Genomic DNA, 22,966 nt, shown 5'->3' with positions numbered 1-22,966 from the left:
TCGTTGTCAGTATACTAATAATTTACAGTATATTAAAGTTGATTGAAAAAAGCAGATTTTTTTAAAATGATGATTTATTCTAAATCTGATACAAGTCATTTTTCTTATAAGGATTGTATTTTTCAAAAAGTATTTTGCCGTGTAAAATTGTATCCTCCATTTTGCATCTTCACATTTATTCACAAATATATATAAATATATCAACATTGATAAATTAACTAAAACATATATTCTAAAATTAACAATCCCGAAAGCAAAAAAGGAAAATCGGGACTCAAACGAAATAAAAAAAATATCTGTAAAATGGTGTTTAAGAATTTAACCGAATGCAATTCCAATTTTCCTTCTTTCTAATGTAAAGTTTTCTGTACACTATTTTACAAGCACTCCTTTTCCTTTCTTCAACACACATGAAAAGCGTTCAAAATTATGATTTATAAATAAATAAATATTTTCAATTACGAAATGATCACAGTACTGATAAGCTTGAAAGTCAATTGCACGTTTCCCTTATTATATTGTCTCCCATGTTTTTTCCTTTGCTCAGAGCTTTTCGTATTTGTACTCAAAAGTCTGAAATACCATAGGTTTGATCAACTGTAGGCTGCCCGGTTTGATACGTCTTAGATGAATAAGTCTGAGTTGTTACAGGAGCTTGACCAGGATACGTTTTTGTCTCCCGTTTTTTCTCCTCCTTCACCATTTTATAAACATAGGACTGATTCCAATCCCGATCACCATCTTTTTGTTGTTGCTGCTGCTGCTGCTGTGGTTTAGAGACGGTAGAAGAGGTCCTAAAATGCACAATATATAATCGTTATATTTTCTCGGATGATTATGAAAATGACGACTACGATGGTTAAATCACAACGACCATGATAATGAGAATGAGAATGAGGTTAATGAAGAAGATGAACTAAAAAAGTAAAAATCACAAAATTTCTGAACTCCGAGGAAAATTCAAAACAGAAAGTCCCTAATCAAACGGCAAAATCAAAAGCTCAAACACATCAATCGAATGGATAACAACTATCCTATCCCTTACTTGGTACAGGCATTTTCTGAAGTATCATTTTACTTGAAACTATAATGTGTTCATTTATATATCTAATCCATTGTTCCCTTCAGTAATAGATTATCATTCTTTATTTTTTAACCGTTTAAATAGGGTCAAAGCATTTCAATATCAAGCGGTTATAACACCTGTTATTAAATCATGTAATATCATGTTTCCCTTCTGTTTACAAGAGAGAAAAAAAAACATTTCAATCAAAATATTAATTTACGTTCAGAAAAGAAATTTTTACATCTTCCAAAGCCGAAAGTATTTTTCATTTAAATAAGAAAACATTTAAATATTCTATGTATCAAATATGGAAAAAAGTAAATAAAAACTAATATAACAAAATTACCGAACTCTAAAGAAAATTCAAAACGGAAAGTCACTTATCAAACGGCAAAATCAAAAGCTCAAACACATCAAACGAACAGAAAACAACTGTCATATCCCTCAACCGTTTTTTTCAAAGGAAAAGATGTATATACTTCTTTGGCATATTTTGATACCACGGTTTTATTTTTGTTCATGGGAAAAGCTTACATGTATGTTGTGCCATTAATAAATATACTAGTACTGTATAATTGTGTATGTAGATATAATACTTTATGCGTTTTATAGATATGTTATTATTATTATGAGAACCTTCAAGAAGTGGAGTTTAACTAATGATGGTATCCTCTTTATATAAAAAAGTATTAATTATCAAACTTTTTCTTCTTCATTACTTCTTTTATTTATTCATTTATATTTTCAATGCTCTTCAACTTTGTACTTGTTTGGCTAACAACTATTTTGATCTGAGCGTCACTGATGAGTCTTATGTAGACGAAACGCGCGTCTGGCGTATAAAATTATAATCCTGGTACCTTTGATAACTATTTTAAGAAAAGCTTTATTTTCATATCATGATAATCGATCATCTTCAATTACTTTCAATATGAAATTAGGAGATGAGATCCGATTGTCAATGAGACATCTATCCGCCAGAGTTCAAATGACTTGGATATTTTAATATAAAGGCCATTATATGAGCTTAAAAATTAGTAATAGCGTATACAGTCTGTTTTTTTCTGTTCTTTTTTTCTGGCATATAACGTGCTTTAAGAAATTGTTACAACAAATTCTTATTGAATGGACACTGACTTATTACAAAAGTTGAATAAAATTGTTTAAAATTCAGAATTCATTTCAATAATGCATTGTCTGCTTTCAAAATCAAAATCAAAAGAACTGGCTTATTCGAGTAAAAATAATGACTAAAAGTAACGGAATTATCATGGTTTGTGTACATGTATGCTTAATAGATATTAGAAAAAAGTGATTGTAATGATAATTAATCAATGCTTACATGCAAATGCAATGTGGTTAATAATGTATTTCATGTACTTGATAGAGTTAAGAAACTAGTACTTATAGTTAACATTGTAATAAACTAATCGTATTAAAGTTACTGTATGCGCTTTGAAACTAATGTATGCATATCTATATAAAGTTTGCGGAACGCCACTTTTCTGTCACTCAAAGGTAATAGCTACTCACTTAGTAAACTGAATTCAAATCAAAGCAAAAGTGTGAGGCGTTCATATTTTAAGCTCGGTAAATACAGTACCTATGTACAAATAGATAAGCTACAAAGTCTAGTATAGAAATCATTTTGGAAACTATTTGGATGTCTTGGTATTGAACATTGTAATGGGATGGAAAAGAGGAATGGATAGTCTTTACATTTAATTTATAATAACACATTTTGTATGATAAGGTAGGACCAAATATTCCGGAATTCATTGTAAAAGGAACCATTTTCAAACAGTCTTAATAATAATATCGTTTCTCCAAAAAATATGACAAACTTGTAAATACTTAAAAGGAACTCAAACTGCAATTGTGATAGCTATTATCAAATTTTGAGTATTTATCCATAAAATGTATCAGAAGTAACACTTTTGGGGAAATGTATTCTAGGAACACATATATTCATGAGTTGGTAAAAGATTGGCCTGACTCGATCCTAATTCTAAAAAATATTGTCAGCGGCAAAATATTACGCTGAAGTTTGACTTCATGGAAATATACACATTTGAAATCCACGTAGACTCTTTAATATAAAAAAAAAAAAAAAAGTTTATAATTATAATTGTGTGGGTAAAACCTTAAACATATATTGATATATATTCTTGAAATGTCTCTGGTCAAACCAATATATGTATAGAAGGTTGGCCATATTTCTCATTTTATTGAAATTAAAAGTTTACTTCAATGATTTAGAAAAACTAAATATGTTTACATTTGCGACTGTTTGAAAATGCAAAATCAAATATGGAAAGAATTTTATCAAATTGGTCAAAGCATAATTGCTATTTTGTCAACTGGAAAAGGAGGCTAGGTGACATGCGCAAGACTTCTTAGACTAATTCTACCACATGCGCACATCACAACTTACTCCTCCGGACCATCCTGAATTTGGGCTTGGTATGTCTTGTCAACGTTGTCTCTTGAATAGAGACCCATGGGTGAATTATATTGTAAGTGAACCGCTTTAGGTCCACCTTCAGCTGGTTCATTATTGACCGACCTTATGCTTATCTGTCTTGCTGGTGCAGGTGCAGACTGTTGAGGTTTCGCCACTTGCACCTTGATTTGTTGTGATGTCCCCTTTGGTTTTGGAGATACGGCAGGTGGTTGTCGTTGTTGTTGTGGTTGCCGTGTCTGCGGTCTAGAACTACGTTGCTGTTGTTTCATGGCTTCTAGCTGAGAAGGCATGATATACTCCTGATCTTCTACCTCCCAAGGTTTAATTCCCCCTGTACTCTCACTTCGTAGAGTACCTGTCCATGGTTTGGGGCCTTCATCTACTTCCGGTTGTGGAGGAGGTCTATTAATTGGAACCTGTGTTGGAGGAGCAGGTCTAGGAAATCGTGTGTTCTCTTGTTGTTGTGGTCTCGGTTTGGAATAATCCGTTCCAAACGCTTCATAACCTTGTGCTACACTTTGTGTAAACTTTTTCTTTTGTCGTCTAAGTTCTGAAAAAAAAGTTTGGTATCAAATACAATAGTTAGTTTGACAGAGGTTGAATGGAAGAGATAAATGGTCTGCATAACTGAAAACAGTTATTTTCAAGTCTTGTTCATTTTAAAAATTGTAGATGGTACGAGTTGGATAAAAATTTCCTTGTTTTACAACTGCACACATATTATTCTTTTATAGATATATAGTTAATTGAACATTAAACTGCATAATTATGTAACAGAAAATAAAACATCGTCCAGTACTTAAACGTGTCCCCCTGAATCTAGGTAGGTAAAATCATGTCATTATCTTTCCTAGGAAACTACTGGACTAGGATGAATATTCCTAGGAAATTAAGTCCATAATTAGTTACATTTGTATGGTTAATCATTTTCCTATTTACAATATAGAAACTACTGCAGACATGCTTTGTGCCTAAACATATTGAAATGGACAAACGTTGAAAGTAACAATAAATAAATAAATTATCAATTCTTTGCAACATAGTTGGTGTTCAATTAAAATTGACTCATTTGTGCATTTTCCTATTTTTTTCAGTATAATTTATCACAATAATTCTATTAAGTCTCTTTCTTAATGAAGAAATGACTTTAAAAATAGTTTATAATGTCATTTTCAATAATTAATTGATATTCTTGCTTTTGTTGTGTTTATATCTGAGTGTGTTTTTTTTTTTCTTTCTTTCTGAAACTGTAATTGTTTTTCTGAAACTGGTCAAATTGTATTTGGGGCTGGATTTTGGCATTTATAAGTAGCATGCATAATCTAAAACGTGAATATGATATAAGCACTATTCGTCTATCTAACACAGAGCATACATAGCAAGTATATCTTTATACAATCAAAACACATGGCGTTGATTTAAAGGAACGCAGAGACTGCATGACTGCCAAAAATACATAACTAAGAAGAATACATACAGTTGTTCGATTTTAAAAATGTTTTTTTTTTTATCAAATAAAGATGTTGCAAAATCTTCAAGTTTTTTTGGATCAATTTATTATTCAGATTGCCAAGAAAATCTATCTTATCTACATGTTACACTAATGTCATACTTCATAACTATTGTAAAGAAAAAATGTAAATCTACTTCCAACTTCCAGATCGTATTAAAGGAACGCAATACACTTGCATGTCTACAGTATGTTTCAAATATGTTTTTACATACTTCGAAAATTGAGGTTTATTTATGCATTGCATAAATCTACATACAACGACCATGCTGGGCGGAACTAGTCTAAATGCATCACCTTTCGGCATAAAAAGTTTCCGCCTTTCCCACACCGCACAGTGGGGATAATCGTCATCTGCGTCGCCATTTTGTCCGATGTGACCAGCTAAAATCGATCAAAAATCACAAATAGCTAAACTCAAAGGTAATCTGTTGTTGACGAAGACAAAACAAAATTTCAAAACTTTTTCTTAACAATTGCGCATATAAAAAACTGTGAGTTCCGTTGTACATTTTGACAAATGTCATGTAACAAAACAGAGTAATATATACTAATTATTTTAAACCAATCGCTTCAATCAACCAGCTGTATCACCCATTTACAACATATCTTAAAAGCCAATCAACATTTGACAATATCTAATACAAGCTTTATTGTAGTGAATAACTTACCAGGTGCCCTCTCAGGTTTGTCTACAAACTGTTTCTTTCTGTCTCTTACAGATGAAAATTCATATTCTTCCTCGGGTACAGGATCTTCAGCCCTGACATAATCAGGTTGTAAATCTCCAACAGTCTGAAACGTTGGTGTGTATGGCTCTTCTTGTTGCTGTTGGTATTGCTGGGGTGGTGGTTGATATTGTTGCTGGGGTGGTGGTTGATATTGTTGCTGGGGTGGAGGTTGATACTGTTGCTGGGATGGAGGTTGGTACTGTTGCTGGGGTGGAGGCTGGTATTGTTGTTGGGGTGGGGGTCGATACTGTTGTTGAGGTGGTGGCTGATACTGTTGCTGGGGTGGGGGTTGATACTGTTGCTGTTGTGGAGGTCTATATTGCTGTTGTTGTTGTTGATACTGGGGTTGCTGTTGAAACTGTGGTTGTTGTTGATAGTAGCTTCCTTGTGGGGGACTAGTAGGCGATAAAGCGCTGTCTAAACTATCTTGCACTCGGCCCATCATACCCTGAGAAGATCCAGGACCTGATACAGGTTGCCAACTATTTGTAGTTGTCGTTTTTTTAAAAGATTGTCCAAATGATGTTGTTCCTCCTCCAAACTTGTTTAGAGTGACTTTCCTGGGCTTGTGACCAGCAATTGGTGGTGGCGGCATGTTCGTATGAGTTGTATCGGAAGTTCGTCTCTAAAAGTATTTGAAACAAACATTTAACAAAAATATCCTCATACAAGTATATATTAACCTATCAATTGCCATGAACGACATAATTTTACCATGTACGCCAAAATGTACTGATACCTTATCCCCTCTCTTAAAGTTTTTTGGACGCATATGTGTGTTGTGTTGTGCATACATAAAGTAAATATCTTTAAAGAATTTTGTTCAAAAATGGAAGACTTCTACAGATGACAATCCGATTGAATTATTTAATGCAAACTAAAACCAAGCCACACATTATAATGCTAACTACCGTGTAATATCATGTTCTTACAAAATGTGTAAAAAAAAACCACGACAGTGCCAAAGGGACAGCACAACCCATGTGAGCTGGTCGAATAAATAGGTGTAAAGACTAACAGAATACAGACACAATTGCTTCAACATTGAGAAAAAGACAAAACAATGAAATAGAAAACCAAAGATTGAGCGACAAAAACACTAACACCGAAGGGGAGCTCAAGTATTTATGATGGAGTAACAAATCCTGACAGGGTTATAGAAGCTCTCATAAGCTCTAAAAAAAAACTAAATATTGAATAACATGAACTCCCCAAATAATTTAGTTGACTCGGTTGCAACTGAAGGGTTCAAAAAAAGACTTCCATCGAAGGGTAAGCATATACTGATCTGCTTTGGTTACTTTTCACTGCCTCTCATTTCATTTATAATAACGAATAAGAACGAGGCAGATAATGGAAAATGTCTCATCAATCATCTAGAGAAAACATTTACAGTGTATTAACAGTGTAATGGTAAGCAAATTATCGATGACGATTAAAAAAACAATTTGTGGTAAATCGAGTCTTTTTTATCCCAATATCGATAATGTTAACGTTATTGCGATTAATATATTATTTTTCAGTGTTTTTTTATGCTATTTTTATGAATTAAACCTGTGATTATCATATACAATACAATACAATACAATTCAAATATGTTTATTATAGTGACATTGTCTATAACAAAATATGTACAATATTGAAATATTTCAATTAAATTACACCCGGCCCAATGTACCTATAAGTCACTTCAAATAGATACTATAGTATTAATTCAGATTGTCATCAGGTATTTTATATGCATGTTAATTATTTAAATATAAGTGTTGTCTGCGTTTTGTTAATGATTGTTCTAAGTATCGAGCTGTTTTTCGAGGATAATCTGACGATAATAAATTTAACTTTTCACTGTTATTCAAATTCACTAAGTCCAGAGAATAAGTAATTACGTAGTTCATTGTAATATTGGCATTCAATCAGAAAGTGTAGTTCATTTCAACATGTACGGAGTTGCACATTCTACATATCCGTTGGTATTCAGGCTCACCAACAAAACGTCATGTTTCTAATCTTAGCGGAAGCCGGAATGCCACATCTAAATTGGGCCAGTACTGATCTTTCTCTACGTTTTAAATTTTGTTTAACATTGTATGTAGATTTAAATGTTCTATCTGTACGTATTTTCGGAAATTTAGATAAGTTTGTATGCCATTTTGATGCACATATGTCCAAAAGATTTTTTCTGACATTATTAATATCACATTTTTGCATTTGTAGAAAGTTATCAGCCATACCAACTAAAGCCAGTAATGTTCTTACACTAGTTGACCCATTGTTCGTAGATAGTTCGTAGTCCCAATGGATATACATACTAACGGGACTGGAAAGTGATCAATCTGTTGAAATTTCATTGCCCCGATAGCGGATTATTGATAGTATAATTTTCCCAGATTAAACTAACTATGTAATTTATAATATTTTTTGTAAAGAATTCTACCCAAGTCGATGCTAGGGGCTGTCTTAAACTTGCACTGATATTTAAGAATTGAATGTTTCTATTTGTAACTTCATTGGGGTGTAAAAGCGTTGACCGAAGTACATTTTGTATGAAGCGCGGAAGCGCTTCATTCTAAAACTGTGCGCACGGTCAACGCTTTTACAACACTATGAAGTTACAAAAAGAAGCATTCAATACTTATAATTACATTTTTAAGCTATGATCATGAAATCACGAACTTTTTATATGTGTTTTTATTTGATTCACCTGTGCACTTTATTGTGGGACCACGTGTTATCATGGATGATAAGTTTTATTGAGTGTTGCAATTGCTGAAGGAATAACATGTGATGTGCAATTAGCCAATCAGAATAAAGTATTATAATGAAACATACATCTAATGTAATTATTATTATTTAAAGTAGCTTTTTAATCATTGTTTTCGGTATTGCAAATAGTTCGTTTATAAGTTTGTATCTTGGACAAAAGCGTGAGTTTTATAGATGTGTATTTGTTTTGCTTGTCCCATCAACATTAACACTTTTTCTGATGTCCGCTTACTATCATATCTGCATTACTGCATGCATGTTGTTATCTATTATATTGATTGTTCTAGTAGTCTGGTATTGTAGATAAAACAAGTATTCGTAGTATCTACACATACACATAAACATACAAAACAGATGGCGAGTGTTATTCTTTCATCTTAATAAATTGAGTTACTGTTAACTTTTACAATGCTGTAAAACACAGTACTTACGCCAAAGAAGTTTGATGGTGCCCTTGTCGGACTGGCCGGTTGTAGTGGCTGAATATGAACACTTCCTGGGGACGGTCTGTAATTCAAAATAAAACATAATTCTGAAAGTTGTGACGTTGTACGGTGACCTATAGTAGTTAATTTCTATGTCATGTTGATCTATTGTGGAGAGTTGTCTCATTGGCAATCATACCACATCTCCTTTTTTTTTTTATATACTTGAATGAAAAACAATTTCTCTATCGAAAAGATAATATCACAGATAAATATACGGACAGATAAAAAAAAAATGATAAAATCTTTGAATGCAAATACTCTCAGAATATATAAATAGACATACATTTTGTTTTTATATGTTTGTTTATACTGTTGCAAAATTACAAATAATGCCAGTAGTACGTTAATACACAAACAGACAAATTGAAAGTCTTTGAAGTCGATCAATATATTTTTTGATGATGTTTCTGTCCTTTCTTTCCTACCTTCGTATTACATCACATCTCTTATTGAACATCATTATTGAAACGTTGTTAAAATCTTAAAATCTCAATAAAAATGTCTGTTTATAACTTTGATCAGTATCAACAAATTGTCAAATTAATATATTAATCATTAAACTTGTACAGGGCAATATGTCAAATTTACAAATATTATATTGATGTGTCATATTTATAGCTCGGGTTAACGAAAAAAAAAACGATCAACCTTTAAAAATTTTGACAAGTTCAATCGAACGGAAAGGACTACTTAACCAAATAGTTTGTTTGTGCTTCTTTGTTAAATATTGCGCTTCTTTGTTAAATATTTGTTTGTTTTTGTTTGTGACGCGGTGATTACTGCTGTACCCCTATTTTGACAATTTTACCTATTGTGTCTGTTTTGTTCACGCAATGTTGTAAATATGATGGAATTTGATGCTACTATCATACAAGTGAGAGGTTTAGCGCTATAAAACCAGGTTCAATCCACCATTTTCTACATTTGGAAATGCGTGTACCAAGTCAGGAATATCACAGTTGTTGTGCATTCGTTAGATGTGTTTTATCATTTGATTAGGAACTTTCCGTTTTGAATTTGCCTCGGAGATCAGTATTTTTGTGATTTTACCTTTTTCCTACAAGAAACAGACATTTTCTTTTGATTTTCGAAATAGTGATTTTACCCTAGTTGCTACATATGTCAAGAATGTGACATAATTAAGGAAATATTTCCACCATATTCAGAACAAAAAGTATATGGTTTTATGCGATATGAATGTGAACCCCTTTTTGTATGTATCAGATTCTCTGAGCTGTATTTTATTGTGTAAAAGGCACATTGTTTTGCTTTTTCAAATGATGTTTGCTTAGCAGAACAAGATGAGGCAAATACCACTTGTACAGTATTTTTTGGACAGATCGTAAATCAAATCAAATAGTTTGAAAACCTTCAAACTAACTTGATACCATCAATACTGTTGGCTTGTTAGGAAAGAAAATTATAAATCTATATATTATTTGGCATTAAAACTGATATTTATCTTTTTTTACTCATTAGTGACCTATAGTTCGTTTTTTTTTTCAAATAAGCTGTACTTGAAATAACAAAATGTAAAATTTAATCGATTTCAGTAATTTAGTTCTTTTTTATTATTTCGATATTACCTCTCCTATTAGTTCAACCGAAAAAAAAACAAAAATGCATACTTCTTTCGTAGACAAATTGTGAGCTTAAATGAAAGGTGACCCCGTTTTTATGTTTATTCTTCTATTAAGTATATGATAAAAGTTCATTTATAGAAAAAAATAGCGAAATCAAAATTTAAAAAAAAATGTATTTATACCATCGAGCCCCCTTAAAATTTTGTTAAATACCCCAGGCAATCTTGACTTTTTCACTTTTTTTATCTGGATTATTAGCATTGAGTGACAACGTGTCTATTGAGAACAAATTTCTTAAATCTTTGAGGTTGAAAAGCGAATCAAGGAACCCAAGGAACATATTTATCATGATATTTTGTTGCAAATGCGAGAAAACAGTAGACAGTGCAATGGTCGATGCCACAGTTGCTCAACTTATTTAGCAAATGATTTTAACTCAAATTTCTATCAAGTTTCCATTTTTCTAAAGTATTATTTGATGAGTTTTAATATAACAAACATATTTTATTAGTGATTTTATTTCTAAATGATGGCATTTTAAAACTTCATCGAATTTTCTTAATGTTGTTATATAACACAAGTATATTCATTTAAATGAATAAATGTTTTTTCCTTAACTGAATTTATATTTTAGGCATTAAGCTTAATGCCTGCACACAATTTTCAAGATTTAAGACTAATGCCTAACATCATTTAGGCAATAGACTAACTGCCTAGGCGGTAGCTTATTGCCTAGGATTTAAGCTTAATGCCTAATTTCACTTATTGCCGCGAACATATAAGGCTTATAATTAGTACTGTTTTTGAAAAGATTGTTATATTAGGTCGTACAAAGATATACCTTTGGACGTTAATGTCTATCTGGCCACCGGCAAACTTGATGGTATCTTGTGCCTGTTTGTGGGTAAAACTTCCGGAGTCACGTCCGTTAATGGAAAGGATAATATCTCCCCTTTGAAGTTCCCCCTCCGCAGGACTGTTCGAAAATACCTGAAATGAAAAGATACAGAAATAGTTACTGTAAAACCAAAATTTCTTGTATATTATATTTAATCCTATACAAGGCAAAGCACGGGTAAAAGTACTACTCCTTGTGAAACTTACTCTGCAGTCTATCTTTTCCACACAAAAAAATGTTACAGCACGAGTATATATGACTAAGCTAGATTTTCCATTGAACCCTAATCGAGAGAAGTTTTGAAGCTAGAAAATCTACAAATCACTTTCTATGTTTATATGATCTTATATGAGACCAGAATAATAGTTGTCCTCTCCTTGTGGCCTGCGATTTAGAGTAATTGTCCATCGTTTTATCAAGAATTTGTACAGTAAGAGTTAGAATATGCAAATCCTTGTTTTTTTTACAGTGATATACTTCACTTGTGATGTTGTCCTGTTGTCTCCTTGATGTGTATCCACCTCTTTATTTATCAATAAAACCAATTATGTAAAAAAAAAAAAAAAGAACCACTGATACAGTGCATCATGAAATATTTTATTATTGTACATTTTATATCTTTTTATGATAGTGATTATTGTATATTTAGATATCTGTATTACCCATTTTCATTTCTAATAAAACGTATTGTATATATACATATCTTTATTATCTTTCCAATGATAAAAGTTTATTGTATATCAAGATATCTTTATTACCCTTTTTATATAGATTATTAAATAGTTAGATCTCTTGATATACCTATTCGTGATAGTGAGTTTTGTATATTTAGATCTCTTGATGAACATTTTATTGAAATACTCCAACTTATGTAATTCAACGTTTTAATTGCTATAGTGTTGTTGATCTTGTTCATGTACTATTCATTTAGACTCTCGCTGATTTTATAATTCCCCTATTGCTGGAATGCAATACAATCGAAGTGGTTCACTTTGGTAAGCAGAATCTATGTACCCGCCAGAGAACCCGAGATCTCCCTCGGTTATTGGTGGGTTAGTGTTGTTTAGTGTTTAATTTACTTTCTATGCTGTGTTTTGTGTACTGATGTTTGTCTTTTCGTTGTTTCGTTTTTTTTTGCCATGACAATGTCAGTTTGTTTTCCACTCATGAACTTTTGAACACCGTTGACTTTATTTAATATCCACTGGGTATCTTTCACCTCTCTACAAACCTTACTAGTCATAGAGTGAGACATATACCATGGTGAAATATCATAGAATAAACATAGAAGTATCTCCCAAAAATAAAATAAAAGTCATATTGCACTGTTAAGAAGTAATTGGCTGATAGAATTACATTGCACTATAGATACGTAAGAATGATTGATACGAACAGTATATTGCTGAGCTAACAAATTAGCAGAACTTTCTAGTTAATGCAGTGTTATAATTTCTCAGCAAAATGTAGTAAACACCTCAGTTTCTATAGGTAACGCGAAGTCAGTGTTATGCTTAAAGAAAACAAATCATAAATCATTTAGATATAAAAAAAAATATAGTGTATCTTGAATGTTTCATTTAAATTCAGTCACTTGTTTTAAGAATTTGGGAGATAAAACATACGGACTAACGAACGTAACGGACGGAATCAATGATTATGCTATGCATAGTCCTGTATGCATAGCTCACCTAACCAAAATTATGGTGGCATCCATATACAAGGATTTGTATACTGTATATCACTATACAAATCGTTGGTCAATATAAGATGAGAAGATATGGTACGATTACTTATAAGAAATCTTTCGACCAGAGACCAAAAGAATGGTACATATTTCACATATATTATCTACAGTCACGTCTACAATTTTCGAAAAGTGCAATATTCTGCAAATAGTTTATATTAAGGTGTATAAAAATCGAGCATCTGGAACGTTTTCAAAAAAATTAGTCAAAAATTCAAGGATATTATTACAACATTGATATGTTTATGCAATGTCAGTTTAAAAATCGGTTGTTTTTGAAACTAAACAGAGAAAATGTTTCTCTCAGCTACATAAAAGAGAGGTGAAAACTAAAAAGTCATAGACATATCAAGTGACATATTGCCTAATACATTGAATAAAAAGGAAACTTCGAGTAATTCCAATATTCTAATCTTGCTAAAAATAACAAATCGAACAGCAAACCTGGTTTTACTTTATTCCTCTCTAAAGAGCTAGACATAAAGGTTAAGGGGGATTTTCTTTCTCTGAAAATACATAGTACATGATAAAGTGCATTTTAGAGAAATAACTTTTTAATGATTATAACTTATTATCAAAACACTTGGTGTGTACACATAGCTGAATGCTAGTGCAAGCCATCAACTATAATACATTTGTATGAAACAATGTAGGTGTCTATAGATTTACCGAACATTATTAATAGAAAAATAATGGAATGGTGCCAAACTGTAAGATGAAAGTGATGAAACTATCTCTCGTTTTCATCTTGGGGTTCAGTTAGGGTAAATATTTATCAATATTTTACATTATACAAATAAACATTTTTCCATATCTTAACGAGAATTTTAATTTGATTAAATGTGATTTACTGCGCCAGCTGGTGCAGAGATTATCAAGTTGATTTTTATACAAATTTAATAGTTGATAAATTATTAATAATAAATCATAAAACTTTATTCTGATATTTTTAGAATTATTTATTGAAACTTTATTCAATTCTAAATAGAGAATTTGATTGTATCTGGTCTTATAGAAAGAATGAAAATAACACGTTGTTAATTTAACATCGAAAAGAAAACCTAGCAGACAACCTTCGATATTATTTTGAAGGTTATACACGTATAATTGCAACCAATCAATTAGTTCGTTTGCAAGCACGGAAAGTCATGCAGAGGACAATCTTACCGTTATATCTCTCAATTCCCTGCTTACTTTGATATCGACAGGCTCACTCCCAGACCGAGTAAACACTCTAATATGAGCCATTACTAATACTGGTCACTGCCCCAATACATCTTCATAAACTAATTTATTTATACATAACGAATTAGCTTCATTATTAATAATTATTAAGACAAGGAAGACAAGATATCGGGAATTTATTGAGAAGACATGTAATATCATAATGGTGCCTAGAGATCAGATCTGCTTAATACTTTACTAATCAATTCTAACATTACATGTAGTTAGGGTACAGTCTGTTCAGAAGAAAAAAAAACATAAATGAATAATGCCGGCTGTTCAGTTGGCAACTTGTTGCAACATGTCACCACATCAATTTTTTTTATTGTAGAATACTTGAAGATAAGCGAAGTTGTGTACAACATTATGCTATAACCTTCGTGTCTTATTCGATAGTGACAGTTGTGAACATTTTAATTGGATTTCCATTTTTTAACGGAACTCATCACTGCGTATTTTCTTTAGCTGTTATCCTCGGTATCCCATATCATATATGACGACATATTACTTTCTTTTGTTAATTTTAGAATTATTTATTGAAATTTATTTATTAAATTTTTAATAAATAGAGCATTTGATTGCATCAGGTCAAAATTATTGAAAGTGACGATGGCTATTTGTTAAGCCGAAATATTTGTTAACCAAGCAACTAGGTCTACAAGATATTTTCCATTCATATGAATTTATTCGATTATTTGTTTTCATGTGAAAAAATACGTATTTTTATTCTAAAATGCATACATAGCAATAATTTAGATACGTAATGCCAAAGTAACATCCAATTAGCCTGTATCTTAATTTTCTTTTGTTGTATGCAATACAGAAAAATGTTGAGTATTCTTAAACAACTTGCAAATTGATCTAACAGAATATACGCTAAAACAATTTGCTGTCAACGCACAAAAAAAACCATTAATACATGGACAACAACAACCAGTTTACATAGCAGACTATATATTGATACTGCTTTTACTGTTTATAATTGCAAATATGTAAATTTATGATTTTTGTAGAGACTTTTGTACGAACCACCTTATCCGATATGTATATTCATTTTTTTAATTTTATTCATGCTTTTTTAAGATCTGATCTTTTAATGCCAAAGAAGATATGTGAACATTCACTAATTAATTGAATAAAGAATTTCATTTTGTAATCAAATTTTACCCCAAAAACCAAGTGACAATTTATATACAAAAACTTTCATAATTTATACTTATTATTTTTAGGTCAGACTATACCATTGAAGATTTAAAGATGACGATGATTTGAGCTTTTGATTTTGCCATTGGTTAGTGACTTTCCGTTTTGAATTTTCCTTGATGTTCGATGTTTTTGCCATGATAATTTGCTTTTTCTAATGTGGTTTGATAATCCGAACGTATGTGCCATCATCAAGAAGGTAGTCATATCTTGTTATGATGTTCGATGTTTTTGATATTTTGCTTTTTCCAATGTGGTTTATAAGAATGTAAGTTGACATATCATGTCTTGTCAAGGAGACGCAGTTTCGAGAGAGATTTAAAAATATCACTTAGAAGCAAGAATTGTCTGTGCAGACTCGTTTTGAACCAATCAGAATAAACACATACAATTGTATGCATCACTTCCCATGCCTTGTTGCTCAAATTGTTCAAATTGTTTCAGTTGAGGTGTTTAAGTTTATATGAATAGCAATAGACCAGAAAATAAGGATGAAAGTAATAAAATTAGCTCTATAACTGGTCCGTTGGACCAAAATGAACGAAAGGCAATCTTTAAGAAGAAGAATGTAATTTAGAGCCAAATCTTGAAATTTAAAACCTACTCTAAAAGAATGAAAATTGCCATGAATGTGTAAATTAAGTATAAAATCAGGGGTGTAGGAGTCGGCTGAAAAGTGCATGCATGTGCCAGAAGGTGAAAGAGGAGGAGAAAAAAAATTAAAAAAAAGAAAGAAAAATACGTATCTAAAGTCTAAAAGGGACAGTCTACAAATTAGTCAGCGTCCTCTCATTTTCATTTTTAAAGTTTTGTAAAAAATTTGGGTGTGAAAAGGGGCATAAACATAGTGTTGTCAACTCTCCCACAGTCCTTTCGAATTTTTGAAAACAACTCGTTGAAAAGGCTCATATGAAAGTTGACATTCGTAGTTACCTTTAGCTTGATTTAGTTTACCATTAAAAGGAATTATTTCAAGGTGAATTTTCTTTCTACATAATATAATATACTCATTATCCTAAAATTTGCAGTCTGCATAGTGCAACATTTATACCCAAGTGGTATACAGCATTTGTTTAATTATAAACTATGACTGAATGATCCTCTCATTGAATGTATTCCTACAGTAGTCAACATGTCATTGGGGGAGGATGAGGGAGCATCTGACAAGTATCAGAAACAATGTGCATTACCTTGACAAGTAGCCAGGATTATCATGGTAATATTGAACTTAACAGTTGAAGTAGTTCATGTGTACTACAGACATAAACAGGCATATGGACAAATTTAATTAAAATGTAGAGAATGTTGCATGATATATCCGCGAAATCGCGATATCATGTTTATTTTTTAAATTCACACACATACATTACTTGTGTTGAAAGAAGTAAGTGGTCAATTTTCGTAAAAAAAAAGTTCTATTTCTTCATTTTGTTTGTAATAAACTCAATTTTACTATCCTTCGGTCTTTATTTTACTGTTAAAATGAAAGCTGCGGTGCGTTGATGTTGGAAATTCTTAGTTAGTTTTGGACAAATACTATTTTATTTATGTTTGATGTGGAGCATTGTTGCTTCGATATTTCCGTTTAAGGTTGTCTGTCGACCGTGAAATAACATGGGGAAAGCTTTGGTGATCCCTTGTAAGAAAGTACTTCACTTATTGCTACATGTCCTATACCTCCTTTAAAAAAAAACCAAAAGAATATACATTGTATGACCAAATACAAAAAAGTAAAACTAAGTTAATATAAGTTGAAATGTGAAAAATATCTTCAAATAAAATATAAAAAACCAAACATAAAAAAGGGGGGTCTACTCCACAAACACCTAAGGTACAGCATGTACGTACAGACGGACAAGAGTAAAACTTAATGCACCCTCCACTACTGCCGGGGCATAAAAATGCTAGATTCCTTCGAATTTACCAAAATGATGGTACCGCCCCAAGTAGTTGGGTAAATAAAAAATCCCGGACAGTTAGTTATATTATCTGGTAGTCGGGCATCCATGTAGGTCGGACCCGTGACCAGTCAGCTGTTTAATGTAGTTGTGACCATCAGTCAACAATTCTATGTTGAACGTCTGATCAGTAGTCCAGTCTAGAATTCAATATGAAGCTGAACTATTGACAGTTCTTCTATGTTTATGTTATATTCATTTCGAAGGATGAGGTTGGGCAGACCTTGCATCGTTTCGTGGATAAGCATTTTTTTTGTACTTAAATTAAAAATTTGTCATTCTGCTTGGTCCGGATCTTCATAAATGATACTATAAAGTCAAATGTGCAAAATTGGAGAACAACTAGGATATTTTTTTTCATTTACAGAGTTTGCAGTGGTGGTACATGCAGAATTGATATATTGGTATATTGACTAATTCATATCAATAAGATATTCTATGATCATATGGTCATTTCAGAAAGAGAAATATTGTGCCGAGCAGTTTATCACACTGCAAGAGTTTATTTTGAGTTTTGCAATATATATATCTGAATTGCAGTCTTTTAATCTTTGCCAACGCGTTCTTATATTCTTGGCTTACTAATTATATATAGACTTCATCAAAATAGAATTCAAGCAAAATTTGTCTGCTAATGAGTTTATGTCTGAAACACAAATATTCAGTACTTGAAAAGTGGTAAAACTCTTAAAAAGATGTAGGCGTAACATGAAGAAACTGGATGCTATCAGTTAAATAATTATACAATCATTGCTCATTGTTGTAGCCGTTCTAATTGATTAATTACGTTTGATCTGTACAAGCTAATTATTTTATATCTAACTTTCTTATCGATGCTGATCGGGGGATGTTGGCTTATAATGGATTACAGATGTCAGAGAGACGTCTTTAATATGATATATAGAATCAGAAATGATCATTTATAATCAGAACTCTGATTGTTCTGCATTCTTTTTAACCACTAGGGTACCTTCTGAGACCTTCTGTGATAGTTTACATATTTCTTTCATGGATAATGGCATATTTTGTCATTCAAATGATTGATAAGAAAATTGAGAGGGTTTAGATTTAAAAACAAAATAAGAAACTTATTCATAAGTCCCTTTTTAGTCAGGAACGTAGTTAAATAGTATTTTGTTGACTTTATCTGTAGATTAATTCTAAAGTGTCATGGTGGACATATGAACTTAAAATAAAAACCTGAGGTACCCTCTGTGATAGTTTACATTTTTCTATCATGGAAAATGGCATTATGATCGATATGAAAATTAAGAGAGTTGGAGTCTGAATAAAGAAAACACACTGTCGTCATGCGACTGTACTTAATACAGGAACACAGTCTTTGGTTGTCTTTAGTTGTAGCATATGTGCTGATGGCATCTGAATTCTCTGAAGCTAGACTTATGGTTTACTTTTAACATCGCATGTTAGGTACCAGTGAGTCAAATGCTTGCGTGTTTCGTTGAGTTAATCGTTGGGTTGCTGTCTCGTAGACGCATATCCAACATTTCATTTAATTCATATCAAATAAAATACGTGTACATTTAACTTTGAAATAGGTTTCAGGATTTTAAAAGAGGGTCTTTTCATCAAGTTACAAAATATTAGAATCGGAATGTTGACTTGTATCAAAAAATCTGTTGAAACTAAACCAAAGAGAATTTAGAAAAAGGGATTATGCATGCAATTTATGGTAATTATAAAATACACGACCAAATCTTATTCAAATATACTCAAAACAAGACACATATTTCAAATATTAAAAGTCATTTTGAATATCATAAGTTAAATAATTTGCAACCAAGGCCTTCGCTAATCCATAAAATAGAATCAGTACCAATTATTTGTACATGTACGAGCTATGTGTGCTATTACACGACATGTAGTCGGAGCATGTACAAATCAGCTAATTATATACCAAGAATCTCTTTGGCTAATTTATTGTAGTACGCCGGATATATATTAAAGTCCGAAATAATTTCAATGATGTCTTTTAATTTCATTTCAACATTTTGAATTTATATCATAGTTTTAATTAATTTGTAGTTAGTTGCGAATAATTTATTTAAGACATTTAATTTAAAAAAAAATAATTTTCAAACGTTAATTGACGTTTGCGCAAACAAATTATGAAAGCCGATAAATGTACGTTAATAACGTCACACAGACACACGTGACAAATGCATACCATTTAATTTTTTTAAATCGTATCATCCCCCAAACATATAATTTAAATATCAAAAAGTGGCATCTTTACTTAGCCTTGATTAAATAAGTGCATATATCCAGCGATGCACGTATATCGATTCAAAATACGACGTTTTATTTTTAAAGACGAACATAATAGATGTGTCAGACCAATGTTTTAACATTTGAACTGACCGCACTGGACAAACGGCAACTACCTGCACTGAACCCCGAATACCTGGCTCCTTAAAGAGAGATGCACACGTCTTCCAGATGTTCGGTTTCTAATTACAGATCATATAATTTCAAAGCATGCATGCTAAGTGTTAATAATGACTTAACAGATTTTACATGTTAAATGATGGTTGACATTAAAGTAACTAACTTAAAGGTAGTGTCCCTTGTCAACCACAGGTAAATCTAGACATGCAGAAGGACGAAAATGTTACTCACCCTTGCCGCACCAAGGAAGTGGAAGGGAGGTTGAGAAAGAGGCTAACGTCGTTGTATTTTCTTATTAATGTCGATGTAATAATCAACGACAGACTCCGAAGAGGAAGCCGGCAGTGTTCTCTCACCTGGGCTAACCCACGTATCAAGCTTCACCTGCCGACTATATATGGTAAAGCCATGCACTACAACTATAATCACCTACCCTTTGTAGAACCAAGGGTTGATTTAAATCCTTTCCACCCTGTAGACGGAATCCCCAGGGGGTTTCGAACGAGTCCCGGTACAACTTCACCAGCATTTTGATTGTCAAATTCTAGGCACCATCCTGGAATAGTAAACAGATCAGTTACACCTTCCCGTCGAAATCGAGGCACAGTATAGATAATGGAATTTACTTAGCGAATGCCAACTAATATGCGAGAAAGCATATATAAAAACAAGAAGATTGATAATAATCATAGCAACCCCCTGCCAATGCATAAGATAATATGTTACATTTCAAGTGATTTATTTTTCATTGTAATTAATGTGAAAATTACAAAGCAAAATGCAATAATGCGTTTTTATTTGTTTTGACAGTTTTACTTGATAGATTTAAAATTCAGTCTTCTTATTCCATCTTAACAGTGAAAGGTGATAAATCATTTATCTAAAAAAAAAGTCCCGATACAACGATTGAACTAAAGAGAAAAAAAATCGTAAAAATCGTCCTCCTGACAAAATGAATTAACTTAGAAGGCACTACCAATATTTCAAAGAATTCTTACCCCGACGTTTGCCGTGTCCCTCCTGATAGTGAACTGTGTTGGATACCAGATAGGTTACTATTTCTTACAAGTGTTATATCATATCCGTGTAGTTAATCACCTACATATGAACACAATCTACTTGATTATTATATTTATTTATTGGTTTGTGATTATTGAGATTATCAGAGAAATATATTGGAGCAGTCACACTTTACATAATAGGATGATTAAATTCGGAAGGTTCTGATGTTTAGTGTTACTTAATTTATGCGTTCCCTAAACAGCTGCATATCAAATATATCCCCAATATGATTTAAAATACATATAATTGATAACTTTATCGAGGGTTCCTGTATCAAAATAAATCAGCTCATCCTTTCATAAAAAAATATACAGAGCAACTATCCATAAATCAATGATAATAAGAGCGAATATATTGTACCCATAGCTTTCCCAAACACGAATTACCTTTAACTTGAAAACTACTATAAACAAGAATGTGTCCACAGTACACGGATGCCCCACTCGCACTATCATTTTCTATGTTTAGTGGACCGTGAAATTGGAATAAATTCTCTAATTTGGCAATTAAATTAGAATAATCTTATCAAAGGGAACATGTATACTAAGTTTCAAGTTGATTGGACTTCAACTTCATCAAAAACTACCTTGACCAAAAACTTTAACCTGAAGCGGGACAGACGGACGAACAGACGGACGGACGGACGAACAGACGAACTGACGAACGGACGCACAGACCAGAAAACATAATGCCCCTCTACTATCGTAGGTGGGGCATAAAAACGGTCATACGGTAAAAGAAAAACTGTATAGGCAACATATTGCCAAAGTATGCTGGATGTGTTTTAATAGAAAGTCGGCATTCTTATGGGAACCGATAATGTTCCTCAACTAACTGACTTGTTCCTTAATTCATACAAGGCATAACTATTGCATTGTATTCTCGAGAATATAGGAAAGAGTCTAGAAAATGAAAGTAACACTTTGAGAATTTTGATTCGTCCGAAAGATCTTTTTTAGAATAACCTTCGACAGGAACGCCCACACCGAAAACTTTGACAGTCAAGGATAAAACAATGAATTCTTTAAAACATGAAAATCTAGAGTAACCCCTTTATCAAACATCTTGAATGCAATTTTCCAAAATACCATACCTGTCAACTTTTCAAAATGCCCATGGGGGTTTTACGTGCAAGATGGCTCATATAATCCTACTAAAACTTCAAGGCCATTTTGTCTCTTGTGGAGAGTTGTTCCTATTTTTTTTTTGGCAATCATACCACATATTTTTAAATTGATTTAAATTTTTTTTTAATTTTTAGAGCAAACACGTACAAATCTTCAATTGTCCTCTTTGTGTATCCCTTGTAATGCATCGAAACATATTTTAAACAAAGGTTTTTTTTTCAGGAAATGACTTTATAAATGCTTCCTTGACTATATACCTGTATTTGCCTGTAAAAAGGCGCAAATGAAATATCGTTTGTGGCGCAAATGAAATGCCAATTGGCGCAAAAGCAAAGCACCGCTTCAAGGGAGCTTCAAATATATGTTAATGTTGTTTTTTGGCTCTTCATACTTTTACGAGCCCATAGCCATTGTAAAATTAATTGCTTTATTTAAAATTGTGGATTAAATAGCCACTTCAAATTTTCCATTTGAGAGCCTCCATGGGGGAAATCCCCCTCAAATAGTGACAGCTGGCAGGTATGATTTTTATAGTTTGTTCTTATTTGTTGTTGTACTGTTATACCACTGTCTGTCCCAGATTAGGGGGAAGGTTGGGATCCCGCTAACATGTTTAACCCCGCCACATTATTTATGTATGTGCCTGTCCCAAGTCAGGAGCCTGTAATTCAGTGGTTGTCGTTTGTTTATGTGTTACATATTTGTTTTTCGTTCATTTTTTTTACATAAATAA

The 22,966-nt window shown here is 32.2% G+C and overlaps 1 protein-coding gene across 10 annotated transcripts; it reads right to left on the bottom strand.

The window, feature by feature from the left end:
• Positions 1-159: 159 nt before the first annotated feature.
• Positions 160-21,155, bottom strand: LOC139488251 (uncharacterized). Of its 10 annotated transcripts, none has more exons than XM_071273735.1 (8): positions 21,043-21,155; positions 20,478-20,600; positions 11,450-11,598; positions 8,969-9,044; positions 5,712-6,396; positions 5,338-5,424; positions 3,501-4,080; positions 160-794 (listed from the first exon to the last, which is right to left on the bottom strand). In XM_071273735.1, exons 2-8 carry the CDS (start codon positions 20,571-20,573, stop codon positions 566-568), a joined length of 1,902 nt encoding a protein of 633 aa, XP_071129836.1. In that variant the 5' UTR covers positions 20,574-20,600; positions 21,043-21,155; the 3' UTR covers positions 160-565. The 10 variants fall into 10 exon arrangements, with proteins under 10 accessions (XP_071129836.1, XP_071129841.1, XP_071129838.1 ...); XM_071273740.1 differs by having other exon boundaries at positions 3,633-4,080; positions 21,043-21,154; XM_071273737.1 differs by lacking the exon at positions 5,338-5,424 and having other exon boundaries at positions 21,043-21,154.
• Between the last annotated feature and the right edge of the window lie 1,811 nt (positions 21,156-22,966).

The sequence above is a fragment of the Mytilus edulis genome, chromosome 9 (assembly GCF_963676685.1).
Source record: "Mytilus edulis chromosome 9, xbMytEdul2.2, whole genome shotgun sequence".
Lineage (NCBI taxonomy): Eukaryota > Metazoa > Mollusca > Bivalvia > Mytilida > Mytilidae > Mytilus > Mytilus edulis.
Note: the sequence above shows the minus strand (reverse complement) of the source record. Positions and strands in the feature narration are given on the sequence as shown.

Bases quoted from the DNA above. Each gene is read 5' to 3' on its own strand.
- LOC139488251 (XM_071273735.1), bottom strand. From the start codon at position 20,573: ATGCTGGTGAAGTTGTACCGGGACTCGTTCGAAACCCCCTGGGGATTC. The intron at 11,599-20,477 runs GTAGGTGATTAT...TTTTCATTTCAG, and splicing joins AACCCTTGGTTCTACAAAGG to GTATTTTCGAACAGTCCTGC. The intron at 6,397-8,968 runs GTAAGTACTGTG...AAATACTTTTAG, and splicing joins CACCATCAAACTTCTTTGGC to AGACGAACTTCCGATACAAC.